General features: G+C 60.0%; 1 protein-coding gene across 3 annotated transcripts in view; it reads left to right on the forward strand.

The window, feature by feature from the left end:
• Nucleotides 1-2848: 2848 nt before the first annotated feature.
• The window catches only part of ADGRG1 (adhesion G protein-coupled receptor G1), a 42923-nt gene continuing 32900 nt past the window's right edge, over nucleotides 2849-12871 (forward strand). For 2 of the 3 annotated variants that reach the window (XM_006148428.3, XM_027771850.1), the window contains exon 1: nucleotides 2849-3053. In XM_006148428.3, the coding sequence (XP_006148490.1) occupies nucleotides 2864-3053 (190 nt within the window). In that variant the 5' untranslated portion in view covers nucleotides 2849-2863. Of the gene's footprint in view, nucleotides 3054-12678; nucleotides 12832-12871 lie in introns of those variants that run through there. The other variant, XM_006148432.3, reaches the window with a different exon arrangement.

Consider the following 12871-nt stretch of genomic DNA (forward strand, 5'->3'; position numbering starts at 1 on the left):
TGGGGTAGCAGAGGGGGGCCCTTTATGCCCTTCCTCACTCCTGGGTGCCCAGACAGAGAAGGGGCTGGCATTTCCTGCTGCCTCCTCCCCTGAGCGGGGGTAGGGGTGAGCAGAGGGAGGCTGGCTTACCCAGGGCCAGTACGGGGATCTCGAGCCCTGCTGGGAGTGCCGGAGTCGGGCTGTGTGACCTCTGTCGTGTTCCGTACCTCTCCCACTCCCCCAGTATCTTCTTCCTGAGTGTAGCTCCAGCCCGTGAGGTGTGGTCAGGAGTCAGCTGAATAATCCACATAATGGATTAGCAGGGTTCCTGTCACCGGGATTATGGCCATTATTGTCATCTCTGTGGCTGTCAGGTGTAAGAGTTGGACACTCTCTGATCATCCCAGGGTTCTGGGCTAGGTGGTGGCCCAGGAAGGGGGCCTGAGAGATTAAGCCCCTCACCCTGTGAATGTTCCTCAGGGATCATTGCTAAGGCAGGGCACAGCCAGGCAATTTCCTGACTCATCCTCATGCCTCCCTTTGCCTCAGGGAGACAAGCAGGGCAAGACTGGTGTCCTCATTTCATAACTGACCCGAGGCCAGGGGGCCTGAACGACCTCCTCCAGTGCACGCAGCCAGTGAGAGTCCGAGCCGGGGCTCCAGCCCCAGTCCTGCTGGCTCAGTGGCAGACCTAGGGATTACATACATGTCTGGGGCCCTGAGGTCACAGGGTCTGAGTGGTGGGACGTGTGTATCAGAGGTGGGGGAGTCACCAGCTGGCATGCAGGAAGTCACGGAGACTCCTCTGGGGTCCTTACCAGGGTGGGTGGCATCTCTGGGACCACGAGGAAACTCTGGGACTCGGGGTCAGGCTGTCCTCTCACAGGTCCCTCTCTCTCAGACACTGCCTCCCTCCTGGGAGCCCCTCTCTGTGCTCAGTGGAGAGCCTCGTGCCGTGGGTCTGGCAGAGGTGGCACCAGTAGGCAGCAACTTGCAAGGGGGTGAGCTGGGGACCGGGAACCCCACAGGGTCTGGGCTGGCCTCCAGGGATGGGTCTGTGCTGTGGGAAAAGGCAGGTGCCCTCTGTACCTTCTCGGGGGACTGGACCCTCCTCAGCACCTCGCCAGACCAACCCTTGCTCTGCCCTGCCCATCTGTCCCTCCACCCTCCCTTCCCTCCCCGGTCTCGTTTCTACCTCGGTTCTTTCATTTAGCCACGAAGCCAAGCTGGTCTCCTCCTTCTTCCTGAAACACATCACCCACCCCAGGGCCTTGGCATGTGCTATTCCACCTGCCTGGGATTCTCTCACCCAGAGACGACCTCCCTTGCCACATCCGGTCTGTGCTCAAGTGCTGCTTCTCAGAGGGACCCTGAAGCAACCCTCGTTCTCCCTAACCTCCCTCCTCGGCTTTACTTTGCTCTGTAGTTTTGTTCTTTGTAGAGAGATTTTTGCTATAGGGTGTGCGTACCTGCTGGAGAGACAGAAAGAGACAGAGAGACAGAAAGTGAGAAATCACTCCCCAGGGGGGATGGCCACGCCTCAATCCCTTCTCCATTCTGCTCTTGGGATCTAGAGGCACACACACACATGCACCAGGCATGAGTTTGAAGCCACTGGGTCCGGGACTCGAACCATGGTCGACTATGTGTGAGTTCAGCGACATAACCATTAAGCCATCTGCTGGTCCCATTATTTTGCTCTGTAGTTCTTACCGCAGGATAAATTTCATCCGTATTTGTTTATACATGTGTTGTCGGTCTTCCCACAATTCTAAGAAGGCAGTGAGTCCTGTGTTCCGTTTGCTGGTATTCCCTGAGCCTAGAACAGTGCTAGCACACAGTAGGCCCTCAGTAAACATTTGCTACCTGCAGGGCTGCATCCATCCTTTCACCCTCCGTTTCTTCCTCAGTCCCAGGCACCCAGGACGTGTTTGTACCAGGCCTGCGGCTGCGACTTAGGTTTGGCGATCTGGCTGGGCTGACGGAGGAGGAAGTCCTCTGACACAGAACGACTGGTCTCAGGTGGCAGAGAGTGTGTGTGGGGGGACATGGAGGGGTGTGGGGGTGAGGCTAGGTCCCAGCAGTGCTTTTGTGTACACGCAGAGTCTCCCGCCAGGCCTTTGTGGAATGCATCAGCGACTGGATGGATGGCTCCTTCGACAGAGCTGGCTCGGCCAGCTGGACTCTCCGTGTTGGAGCTGCAGTGGGGATCAGAGGCCACCTGACGGAGTGGGTTCCTGGGTGGGAGGACCTTGAACAGCTCCCCTTTCAGAAATGGTGGAGCAGGGGCCAGGCAGGCAGGGCGGGGCCTGCAGGCCAGGAGCAGTCAGTCCTCTGTGTGGCAGGGGTGTGCCCAGGGGTAGAGGCTGCCTGGACCACACCCTCCCAGGACACCCAGGGCAGCTGCCACCAAAACCTCCCCAGGAAGAGGCTCCCATCCCTGCCTGCACCCCTTGTTGGTCTCTGTTCCCCCACTGAACTGTGTCCTATGGGAGCTGGGCATGCTGAGATGGGGTTCCCCATCTCCCAGCGCCCCACCCTGGCCTCCTGCCTCCCGCCAGCTGTTGGCTGTCAGCTTGTTGTTATTATAGGCAGGTGAGCCTGGGCCAGGATTCAGGTGGGGCCTGAGCTTCCGGACAGCAAGGGGAAACGGAGTTGGCAAGTTAGGAAAGGGGGCAGCACCCTCCTTCCACCAGCCCAGAGCCAGGGGAGAGGGACTAAGCCTCAGAGACAGAGACGCCCTGTTTCCTGGGGCCAAGGTGCGATTCCAGGGAGGGCTGCAGCAGGGGTGTAGAGGGGAGAGGTGGGGAGGTGCTGAGCAGGGGAGGTGGGGCGGGCGCTCGGCACTCAAAGGGCTAGGTCAGCCCCTCCAGTGAAGCCCAGGATGAGAGAGGGTGGTGGCAGCCATGCTGCGGGGTGGCCGGAAGTGGGGCCAGACAGGCAGGCGGAGCCTCACCTGGGGCCACCTGCTGGGACAGGCCCGACTAGGCCGCTGAGCACCCAGGGAGGAGGAGGAAGACGGGCGGAGAAGGAGCGTTGGCACCATCGGCTGAGGGGCCTGCCGGGACCTGGAGGTAAGAGGCTGCTGTTCAGACTGGGGGCCGGGTGTGGGAGAGGTCAGAGAGGTGCGTGCCAGCTTGGCCCACGCGACCTCGGCAACCCTCAGGTCTGGTTCCATGCCCTTGGGACACTTGTGTGCGTGTGTGGCCTGGCCCTCAGCCGCTCAGGGTTCTGGGCAGCAGGGCACCCTTGTGAAGGCCCTGGTGGTGCCAGGGTACCCCACTGCCCAGAGCGTGGGCTGGCATGCTCATCGGGTCGGCCTGGCCGGGGAGGCCGGCAGTTGCGCAATGCATTTCCAGCACTCAGAGGAGGAGACCGCGGAGTGCAGGGCGGAGGTGAGCTGTGGACGCTGGGGCTTGGATGGGAGGCGGCTGGGACCCCACGCCTCCTGTCTGCCTCCTAGTGCCCTGAGCCTGTTTCCTCCTGAGATCCCATGGGAAACCGGTTTGGGAGCAGGTTGGTTCAGGTTGTTTGACTTTTGACAAGGAGGACAAAGCAGTCTGCTCCATGACTGGGGACAGGCCCAGGCCTGGGGACATGCTGGTGCCCGGTAGACTTCCAGCTAAGGGTCCCTCCGACCCTCCCCAGCCCACACTGGCCAGCAGCACAGCGCTCCCCCCATCCCTGGGCCCACGGGGAGAGGGGGAGGTTAGAGTGGTCTCCCTCCCCACCCCCTGTCCCCCGCCTGGACCTAGCTTCCATGGTGCAACTGCATGGTGACCGCAGACACCCTGGGATAGAGGCACGGTGGAGGACAAGGCCAGGCCCTGCCACTGCCTCCTGTGGGACCCTGGAAAGCTCAGCTCCTTCTGGGCCTTTCCTCCTTCTGTACAGTGAGGGAGGTCGGGGCAGTGGGCCTTGCAATCTGAGTCTCCCATCCGGCCAGACAGAGGTGGGGCTGGAGTCAGGAGGGGGTCTGGCCTGCACCAACTCCGCTCCCTGGGGCGCGTGGGCAGCAAATGGGCCCTCAGTGCTGTGCTCCCTGTTAATTAGCGCCCCCTGCTAATGAGTGGCTGTCATCATCGCTCCATTATGCCTCCCACACCATCTGTGCCCCAGCACTCTAGGGGAGACCCTGAGGGCTCCCTGGCTGCTGGGGCCAAGACTCAGGCAGCAGAAAGCACTTCGGGGAGGTATTGGACTGGGCGCCCCAAAGTAGTTTCTACTCCAGCTCTATTGGATCGAAGAGAAGCTGCAGCAGGCCTGGGTTCTGGGAGAGGAAACTGAGGCTCCCTCTTTATGACTCCCCAAGTGGGTCTCCTGCAGCCAACACTTGAACACGTTGTGTTCTGGACACCAACCAGTGCGTGCGTGCGTGTGTGTGTGTATGTGCGTGTGTGTGTGTGTACACAGGGATGGGGCGGAGCACACAGGGGTCTCAAAGCTGAGGTCTTGGGCCCTGGGGACTCTGAGTAAGATGGCATGTTGGCCCCCTCAGGACGGAGCTGGGGCTGCCATCCTTGCACACTGCTGGGCTGCCCTGCTGGTATTCACTAAACCTCTCTGAGCTTCGTTGGCCTCCTTGGCACAGGAGTGAGGATGCCTCCCTGCCTGACCACAGGCATCTGGCTCAAGTGTGGCATTGGAGCAGTAGCCACCCACACCTCACAGGCCAGGGTGGAGGGAGCAGCTGACAGAAGGGGCAGGTGGGATGACCTGCAAGTGGGGGACCCTGGTGACTCCATGTAAACTCCGGGCCCTCTCATTTAGAAGGGAGGCTTTGACAGAGGATTGGAAACCTTTTTTTTTTTTTTTTTTGATAGAGAGACTTTCGCTAGAGGTTGCCTGTGCTCGTTAGAGAAACAGAGAGACAGAAAGTAAGAAATAACCCTCCCCTCCAGGGGGATGCCATGCTGCAATCTCTTCTCCATTCTCCTCTCCGGATTTTGGGCATGCATGCACATGCACCCAATGTGAGTTTTAAGCTGCTGGGTCTGGGACTCCATCCGTGGCCAGCTACATAATGACGTAACCATTATGCCATCTCTGCCAGACTCCCAGCTAGAGAAAATTGAATTTGACAAGGGAACTTGGGGAGGAGGATGCTAAACCAAAGATGGGATCCTGACAGTGATTGACTGCAGTCCCCAGGTCCACCAAAGGCCTGGTGGATGGGCTGTCACGCCCACCTAACCCACGAGGAGACTGAGGCACAGGAAGGCCAAATACGGACACTCTGACGGCAGATCCCATGGCTGGCTATTCAGGGGGCTTTGGGGACCATGCAGGGAGGAGTCCATGTAGGGTGAGGGGCCATTTGGAATACCCCCAATCATTGCAGCTCTCCCAGACAGGGCTGCCTCTGAGCTGGATGCGGGGCTGGGGTCCTCCCAGGAGTCACCCTCCAAGGAGAGGCTCCAGAGGCAGAGTGAGAAGCAGCCATCATGACCACCTAAGTCCAGTTCCCTGAGCTGCAGAAGGGCCCAGGCCCCAGAGACAGGCAGTCTCACCTGAGGAACCCGAGCCTCTGCATGCCAGTCTTGCACCCTGCAAGGGAGACTCCATCTGGCAGGCATGTGACAGGGGTTGGGAGAGGGCTTGCTAGAGGTGCCCAACCTAGCCCTGGGCTTGGGGGCTTCTGAAGACTAGGAGGCAGGGGCATGCCAGGGTGACTTTCCAGGCTCTTTCTGGCTGGACCCAACCTCCTGCCACGTGCCCTTGGGGGACTGGGCTGGGGGTCAGACGTTCCGTCATGCCTGGGAAGGGGGGTAGCCACTCTGTGTACTTCTCTCTCGGGCAGCTGGGCACCCAGGCGTGCCCGCCTGCTGGGGAGGTCAGTGGGGTGGCCCTCGGAGGCTCAGCCAGCCTGAACTCTGAGGAATGGCATTTGGTAGTGGCCGTTTCCCGGCAGGGCAGGAGCAGCGACCACGGGGGAGGAAGAGTCTGTGTGCCTCAGGCCAAGGCCACTTCTTGTTGGCATGTGGTCAACCAGGAAGAGTGCTGGGGGAGGAGACTGGGCTCGGTCAGGTCCTGGCTCAAACCCTGTGTGACCCTGGGGGCTGGCTCTCTGCCTCTCTGAGCCTCAGTCTCCCCTGGCACATGAGGCAAAGCCCCCGTGGCAGGATTGTAGGAGAAAACGCAGGTCACTTGCCTGGCACAGGGTTAGAGTTGGATAGGGGCCTGTGGGCTCCAGTCTGGGGCCTTAGGGAGGGGTGGAGAGAGGCTGGTGCCTTGGCCAGGTGTGATTACAGGAGCTCAGTTGGCTTCGGGGAGGAGCTCTTCCTTGACCAAAAGCCCCAGTGATTTTGAAATGCTGGGCAGGTAAAGTGGGCGGGGCACCTGCCCGGGCTCCGCCCCCCCCAGAGAGCCAAGTGCATCAAGTCTGTCCTTCGAACTCCAAATAAGGTCTCAGAAAACAGACGTGGGCCTGGTGCTCCCTGCCCTTGTTTGTCTGGCTCTCCTTCCACTGTCTGGGCTGGCACCAGCCCTCACGCCCCAAGTCTGGGCTTGAGCTCCTGAAGACTTGTCCCATTTGTATGGCCGGCCAAGGATGGCCCTTGATTTCTCCCCACCTTGCAGGCTCCCTGCTCTGTCCCCAGCTGGGGGATAGCAGTGGGAGGTAGCGGGGAGGCGGCCCTGGGCACCGGCAGGCACACAGCGCCCTTTGTGAGGGTGGCTGAGTCACATGGGCAACCCCAGCCCTGTAAGGCCCTAGGGCGGCTGGATGGGCGATGGCGTTATCATGGGTCGGCGGCTGCCCCCCACGCCTGTGACCAGGAGCCTTTCCCACGGGAATGAGCAGGGAGGTGGCTGGGAGCACTGCCATGAAGCATGTGCTCTGAATCACGAGTCCTGGGTTCTGGGCCTGACTCCCACTTGCTGGGAGGCTTTGAGAAGGTCCTCTTTCTGAGCCTCAGTTTCCACCTCCGTTTCATGGGAATGATTGTCACTGCCTCGTGGAGGAGATTCAGGATCCGAAGGGCTGTGCAAACTGTGGAGGGCTGTGCCTTCAGCATCTGCAGTGACTTTAAGGATGATAATGACTTCGGCTACTGTTTTATGAGCACCTACTGTGTGCCAGGCAGTGTGCCCAATGATTGACAAGATCACTCAGCTTGCAGGGGGGATGCCTGGATGCAAACTGCTCTCGTGTGATAAAACCCAACCTCTCACCCTTTGCATAGGTGGGCACCGCTCTTGCATGTTCACAACTCCCACTCAACTGCAGCTCCGCTGGAGGCCCAGAGATAGGACGGGGGCTGGAGACTCCCTCACAAGCCTCCCAGCCCCTCCACATCCTCCTAATTACTCTCCCCGGGCCTCAGTCACCCAGACAAGGAACTCGCCTGCCTTCTTGTCCCTGTCCTGAGGCCCATGTGTTCTTGTAGGTCTGCCTCCTCCTCCCTGGCAGCACCATCTCGGTCTCCTTTCCAGCCTGCTCTGAATGTGTCAGGGCCGCTCATCCGAGCCAGGCCTGGCATGAACCTTAGCTTGTGGCCTCATTTAATGGCCCAGTAGGTGGTGCTATTTTTGTCCCAACTGACAGGAGAGGAGGTGGCTGGATAGAGAGGTGCTTGCCCAAGTCACCCTGCTGGCAGAGGCGGGAGCGAGCCCAGAGACTAGGCTCCCCTGCTCTCTTCTTTCTTCTGCTCCTTAAAACAAACCCCAAGGCCAGCAGATGGCCTAATGGTTACATCGCTGGACTCCCACGTAGTTGACTGTGGTTCGAATCCCAGACCCAGCGGCTTAAAATTCACGCTGGCCGCGTGTGTGTACATGCCCAAGATCCCGAGAGGAGAACGGAGAAGATTGCAGTGACTTCTGTCTCTCTGTCTCTCTGTCCTTCTAGTTAGTACATGTGACCTATAGAAAAAAAATAAACTCTTTCTAGGAGAAAGCAAAAACAAACAAACAAAAACAAAACTCCCTACGCCTCCAGCATTCTATGCTCTCCTCCCCATCTTGGCCTTGGTCACTTCCCTGGGGTCTGGGGACCCCAGCCCTTGGACTCCCACGTAGTTGACTGGGGTTCGAATCCCAGCCCCAGCGGCTTAAAATTCACGCTGGCCGCGTGTGTGTACATGCCCAAGATCCCGAGAGGAGAACGGAGAAGATTGCAGTGACTTCTGTCTCTCTGTCTCTCTGTCCTTCTAGTTAGTACATGTGACCTATAGAAAAAAAATAAACTCTTTCTAGGAGAAAGCAAAAACAAACAAACAAAAACAAAACTCCCTACGCCTCCAGCATTCTATGCTCTCCTCCCCATCTTGGCCTTGGTCACTTCCCTGGGGTCTGGGGACCCCAGCCCTTCAGCGCCAAATCAGTGACCTGTTGTTCCCAGCTGCCTGCCTGAGGGCAGTCCCTTTCTGCTTCTCAGATCTGCACCCCGTCCTGTGGTCCCTGCATTCAGGGGAGTTTCTGACGTTTCCCCCGCTCGCCCCTGTCCCCGCCTCAGTCCTGCTTCCGGCCTCTGACCAGTCTCCTGCCTGGTGGGCTGCGAGCGTGAATGACAGCGAGTCCCACAGAGCAGCTCGTCTCACGGCGAGCCCTCCGGACCGAGGAGCGTCTCGCTGGTCCTGTTCCTAGGACCGGCAGTGCACAGTCCGTGCATGTCATGTTGTTCTTCTCTTTTGACTCCTGGAGCCCTTTCAGAGGCTCTCTGGTGCCAATAGTCGACTCCCAGCAGTGACCCAGATGAGAGCCAGGCTCCTCTTCCCCGCTGAACTCAGAGCTGGGGCCAGCTTCTCCCCACCCCCCAAGCCTGGCACAGTGCCCCACACATAGTAGGTCTCTGAGAAGCCCAGAGCTTGGCAAGCCAGCTCCCCATGACTCTTCCAGGTGAGGGTCCCTCGCTCAGCTACCTGCAGAGAGAGTGGCACCTTCAACTCTCCATCTGTGTCCCCCTGGCCAGCATCTTCTATGGGGTGTGTGTGTGTAGGGGGACGGCTGCCCTGATGGCTTGGCACCTGGAGAACAGCTGAGGTTGGCCCTGAAGGACCAACTTTGGGGAAACTGAGGCTTGGAAGTGGCAACTGGCCCCAGGACATGGCATGGCAGGGATCCCCGTCACACACACACTTTCCTGGTAAGCTCATTTCTGCACCCTGTTGCAAGGCCCTGGTGTGGGCTGGCCCCTCCTGCCCTGCAGTAATGGAGTGCCCGCCGTGCCCACCTGCCCCAGGCTTTTGCCCCCAGCCTAGACAGCAGGGCTCCTGCCATGGAGAGCACAGGACTGCTGTCTGGAGACCAGCCTCGCAGCCTCTCTGCACCCACAGGTGGCTTTATAGCCCTCCCTCCCTCTGCAGCTTGATTTAGGCAGGCAGGTGAGCAGTGCGGGTCACCTTCAGGGACCCCCGCCTCCGAGGCTGCCTGAAAACCTTCCTTGTGTGCTGTCTCCACGTGGCACTGGGCAGCCCTTGCAGGCTCTCTCTTTCAGGACACAGGTCCCTGCCCAAGAAGAGGGACCGACAGCTCCCTGATCATTTGCCTGGCACAGACCCCACACTGGGGGCCTGGGGAGGTGGACTGAGGACTGGTTAGGAGAGCTGGCTGTGAGGCCACGGCTGGGCTCCCAGCCCAGCTCCACCACCTCCCAGCTGTGTGACCTTGGGCAGGTGAATTCCCTTCTCTGGGCTGCACCGCGCCATCCGTGCTCCATCAGCACATGTGGGGGTGTTTACTGAGTGCCCGGGACTGTCTGAGCAGCACGCTTTATCCCTTAGCACCGCCGGGCTGGCGGGCGGCGTGCCGTGCAGAGGCGTGAGGGAAGGGTCTGGAATGCGGTAAGTGGCCAGTAAACGTAATGGTTATTATTTTTACTGCTGTTATTACCGATGCTGTCACCACTTCCCCTCGCTGTGCTCTGTGGCGAAATCCTTGTAGCACTCCTGCTGTGGGAAGCGGTTCCCTCCTTCACGATCAGGGCAGACCAGACTGGAGGAGTTGTGTCCTGCCTTCAGCACCCAGGATCTTGGAGGCAGCGGGAGAGAGACTCTGACAGGGCATGAAGGCATCGGCCCTTTTCCCAATTTCCCTCTCTGAGCTTTCGAAGCTGTGGCGAACGACTCCTCCCCTGGGCCTCAGTCTCCCCTGGGCCTCAGCAGCCAGATTACAGGAGGCCATTAGAAGCCCCCGAAGTCTCCAAATCCAGAGCCTAACTCTTGGAATCCTGAAATGCAGGGTGCGTGGGGGCACTGAGATGGGCCCCTGGCTGTGAGGATGGAGGCCCAGAGAGGACTCAGGGCAGTGGTCAGTGGTCAGTGGTGCATGGCTTGGCTGGCCTTGTGCCAGGTAGCCTGACCGCCACCCCCTTCTTCCCAGCGTGCCTTCCGCTCTGCCGGTCAGAGCTGGCTCCACCGCTGCCAAGGAGGCTGGACTGTCCTTCAGGAAGGGGCAGTTGTCTCCTTAGCGGGGCGGTGGGGGGTGGGGTGGTGTAGCATCCGAGTGGCCTGTTGCTATGGCAACCAGGCCTCTTTGTGGGAACTTTGGGCACTCAGCCCTGGGGAAGTGACAGATGGCGGGCGAGGAAGCAGTTATCCTCGGTGTCTATTCCCAAAGCCTGGCACCTGTCTCTCTGGGTGAGGGGTTGGCTGAAGTCCCCCCTCGTGGGCGCTGAGTCATGGGCATCCCCCAGGGTCACCAGGGTGCTCTCAGCCCTGCCATCTCCCAGCCGGCCGCCCTCTGAGAAGTCCGTGACTCACATATCTCGTCATCTCAAAGCCCAGCAAGCCAGCTAACGCAGAGAGGAGGGAGGAGCCCTGCGAGGCCAGGAGGGGGTGTCCCCCATCAAACACACCCCGGCCCCTCCCCCGGTTCCTCAGTGCCCGCCCTGCCCTGCTGCAGGAGCCGGGGCTGGAGCCTCCCACACTCACGAGCCTGCCTGGCAGACAGCAGGGCTGGGACTGGCAGTTTAAGCCGCTGAGGTGGATCCCGAAAGAGGACCTGCACCAGGAGCTATCCCTCCACCGGGCATCAGGTACCCAGCCGGGGCGGGCCAGCAGGACAGGGCTGGGGTGTGTACACATATGTGTGGCTGTCGAGTGGAGGGTAGAGTGGGAATGGGGGACTGAGGGCTCTTGGACTTTTGGTGGGGTCTAGCCCAGCTGAGCACGGTATGGAGGAATCTCTCGATTTGGGAGCCGTGAACACAGAGACACCTGGGAAGGGGATGGGACCCAATGGGAGTGGAGCACTCAGAGTCATGAGTCACTTGGTAGGTAGGGAGACTGAGGCTCGGATTGATGCTGTCACTGCGCCTAGCAAGCTGGAGTCTGCTCTCCGGGCTGTGAGACCACACTCCCACCGTACAGATGAGGGAACTGAGGCTCTGGGAAACCAGCCGGCTGGCCCAAGGCTTCACAGCAAGATCAGAGCTGGCGAGTCAGGAGCCAGGCTCAGGGAGAAGAGAGGATGTTAGGGTTGGACGTGCAGCTCCCGAGGGCAGCTTCCTCTGCAACGGAGCCAGGGCTGTCGACTTTGTCACCCAGGCTTCCTCTGGGACAAGATGGTTCAGGCAATGGGCGTCCGGGACCCAGGAGCAGATAGCAGAGCAGCAGGGGCTGAGGGTTGGTGGGGCCCCTGCCAGCCGCCCCCAGACCTCAGGGCCCATCTGCTGGAACTGATAGGCCCTTCCCACCTGCTCTCCCCAGCGGTAGGAAACCAGTGGTTCCTGTTCTGCCCCTTTCCAACCCGCCTTCTTAGCGCGGTGCTGACTTGGGGGTCTCCCCCAGGGCCCCTTGGGAAGAGGCTGGTGCTCATCTTAACAAGGAGGAAGTAGGTGGGTGAGCTGGGGCAGGCTCCTTCTCATCCCCTGCTCTCCACCTGGAGGGCCTGCGGCCTGGGCTAGGTGGGGAGGTTAGGCAGAGTCCTGTGGCTCCTTTAAAGGCCAGGGACCAGCAGTTGGCATAATGGCTATGTCGCTGGACTCCCATGTAGTCTATCGCAATTCGAATCCTGGACCCGGGCATGTGTGCGTGCATGTCCAAGATCCCAAGAGGAGAATGGAGGAGAAGGGATTGTGGTGTGGCCATCCCCCTAGGAGATGATTCTTCGCTTTCTGTCTCTCTGTTTCTCTGTCTTTCTGGTGAGGACACACACACTATAGCAAAACCCTCTCCAAAAAAAATAAATAAATAAAAAATAAAAATAAAGACCAGAGAAGTCACTTATGAGGTCTCCTGGAACTTGGAGCACCCCAGGCGCAGCACCAAGGCCCCTGCCCACTCCAGGCCGGTGCTCTGAAGGCACCAGGTCGGCTCCTGGGTCAGAGGCCATGAGAAGGGGCATCTCTGGCACAGGAAGAACTACAGGCTCCTGAGCTGGCTCCCTAGAGCCCAGGCCAGGGCCCCTGTTGGGCCTTCTCTGCCAATGTCCTGGGGTGGGACTAGCTCTTAGGCCACACATAAGCCCCCCTTGCTGCAGGGACTCCAACCTAAGAAGCAGACCCACCTCAGCTGGATCGTCATAGTGGCCACCTCGCCTTGCCGCTCACCTGGGCCTCAGTGGACCCGGCTGCTGCGGGGTGTGGGGTGAACACAGCCGCCCTGCCCCCTGTGGGTTCAGGTCCCTCCTCTGAGAGTGTCAGGCAGTGGAGCACAGTCCCAGCACGGCCTGCGAGGCCGTGCCAGGAGCCGCACTCTGCTGTGCCTTCGGTGTCCTGAGCCACGGGGCAGAGTCCAGCCAGCCTGGCGTGTCTCCCCCATCTTGTCAGGACCCAAACGAACAAGACAGTTAGGAGGAGAGACTGAGGAGAGGGACAGGCATGCTGCTAGAGGGCCTGGAGGACGAGAGACCCTTTCCAACCTGGCTCGGAGGAGCAGAGCGGCTGTGTGGTCAGGAGGGGAGAGGGACTCGGTGCGTGTGCACCCGTGTGCGTGTGTGTGCATGTGGGGCG

Source organism: Tupaia chinensis, unplaced genomic scaffold (assembly GCF_000334495.1).
Source record: "Tupaia chinensis unplaced genomic scaffold, TupChi_1.0 Scaffold000235_1, whole genome shotgun sequence".
NCBI lineage: Eukaryota > Metazoa > Chordata > Mammalia > Scandentia > Tupaiidae > Tupaia > Tupaia belangeri.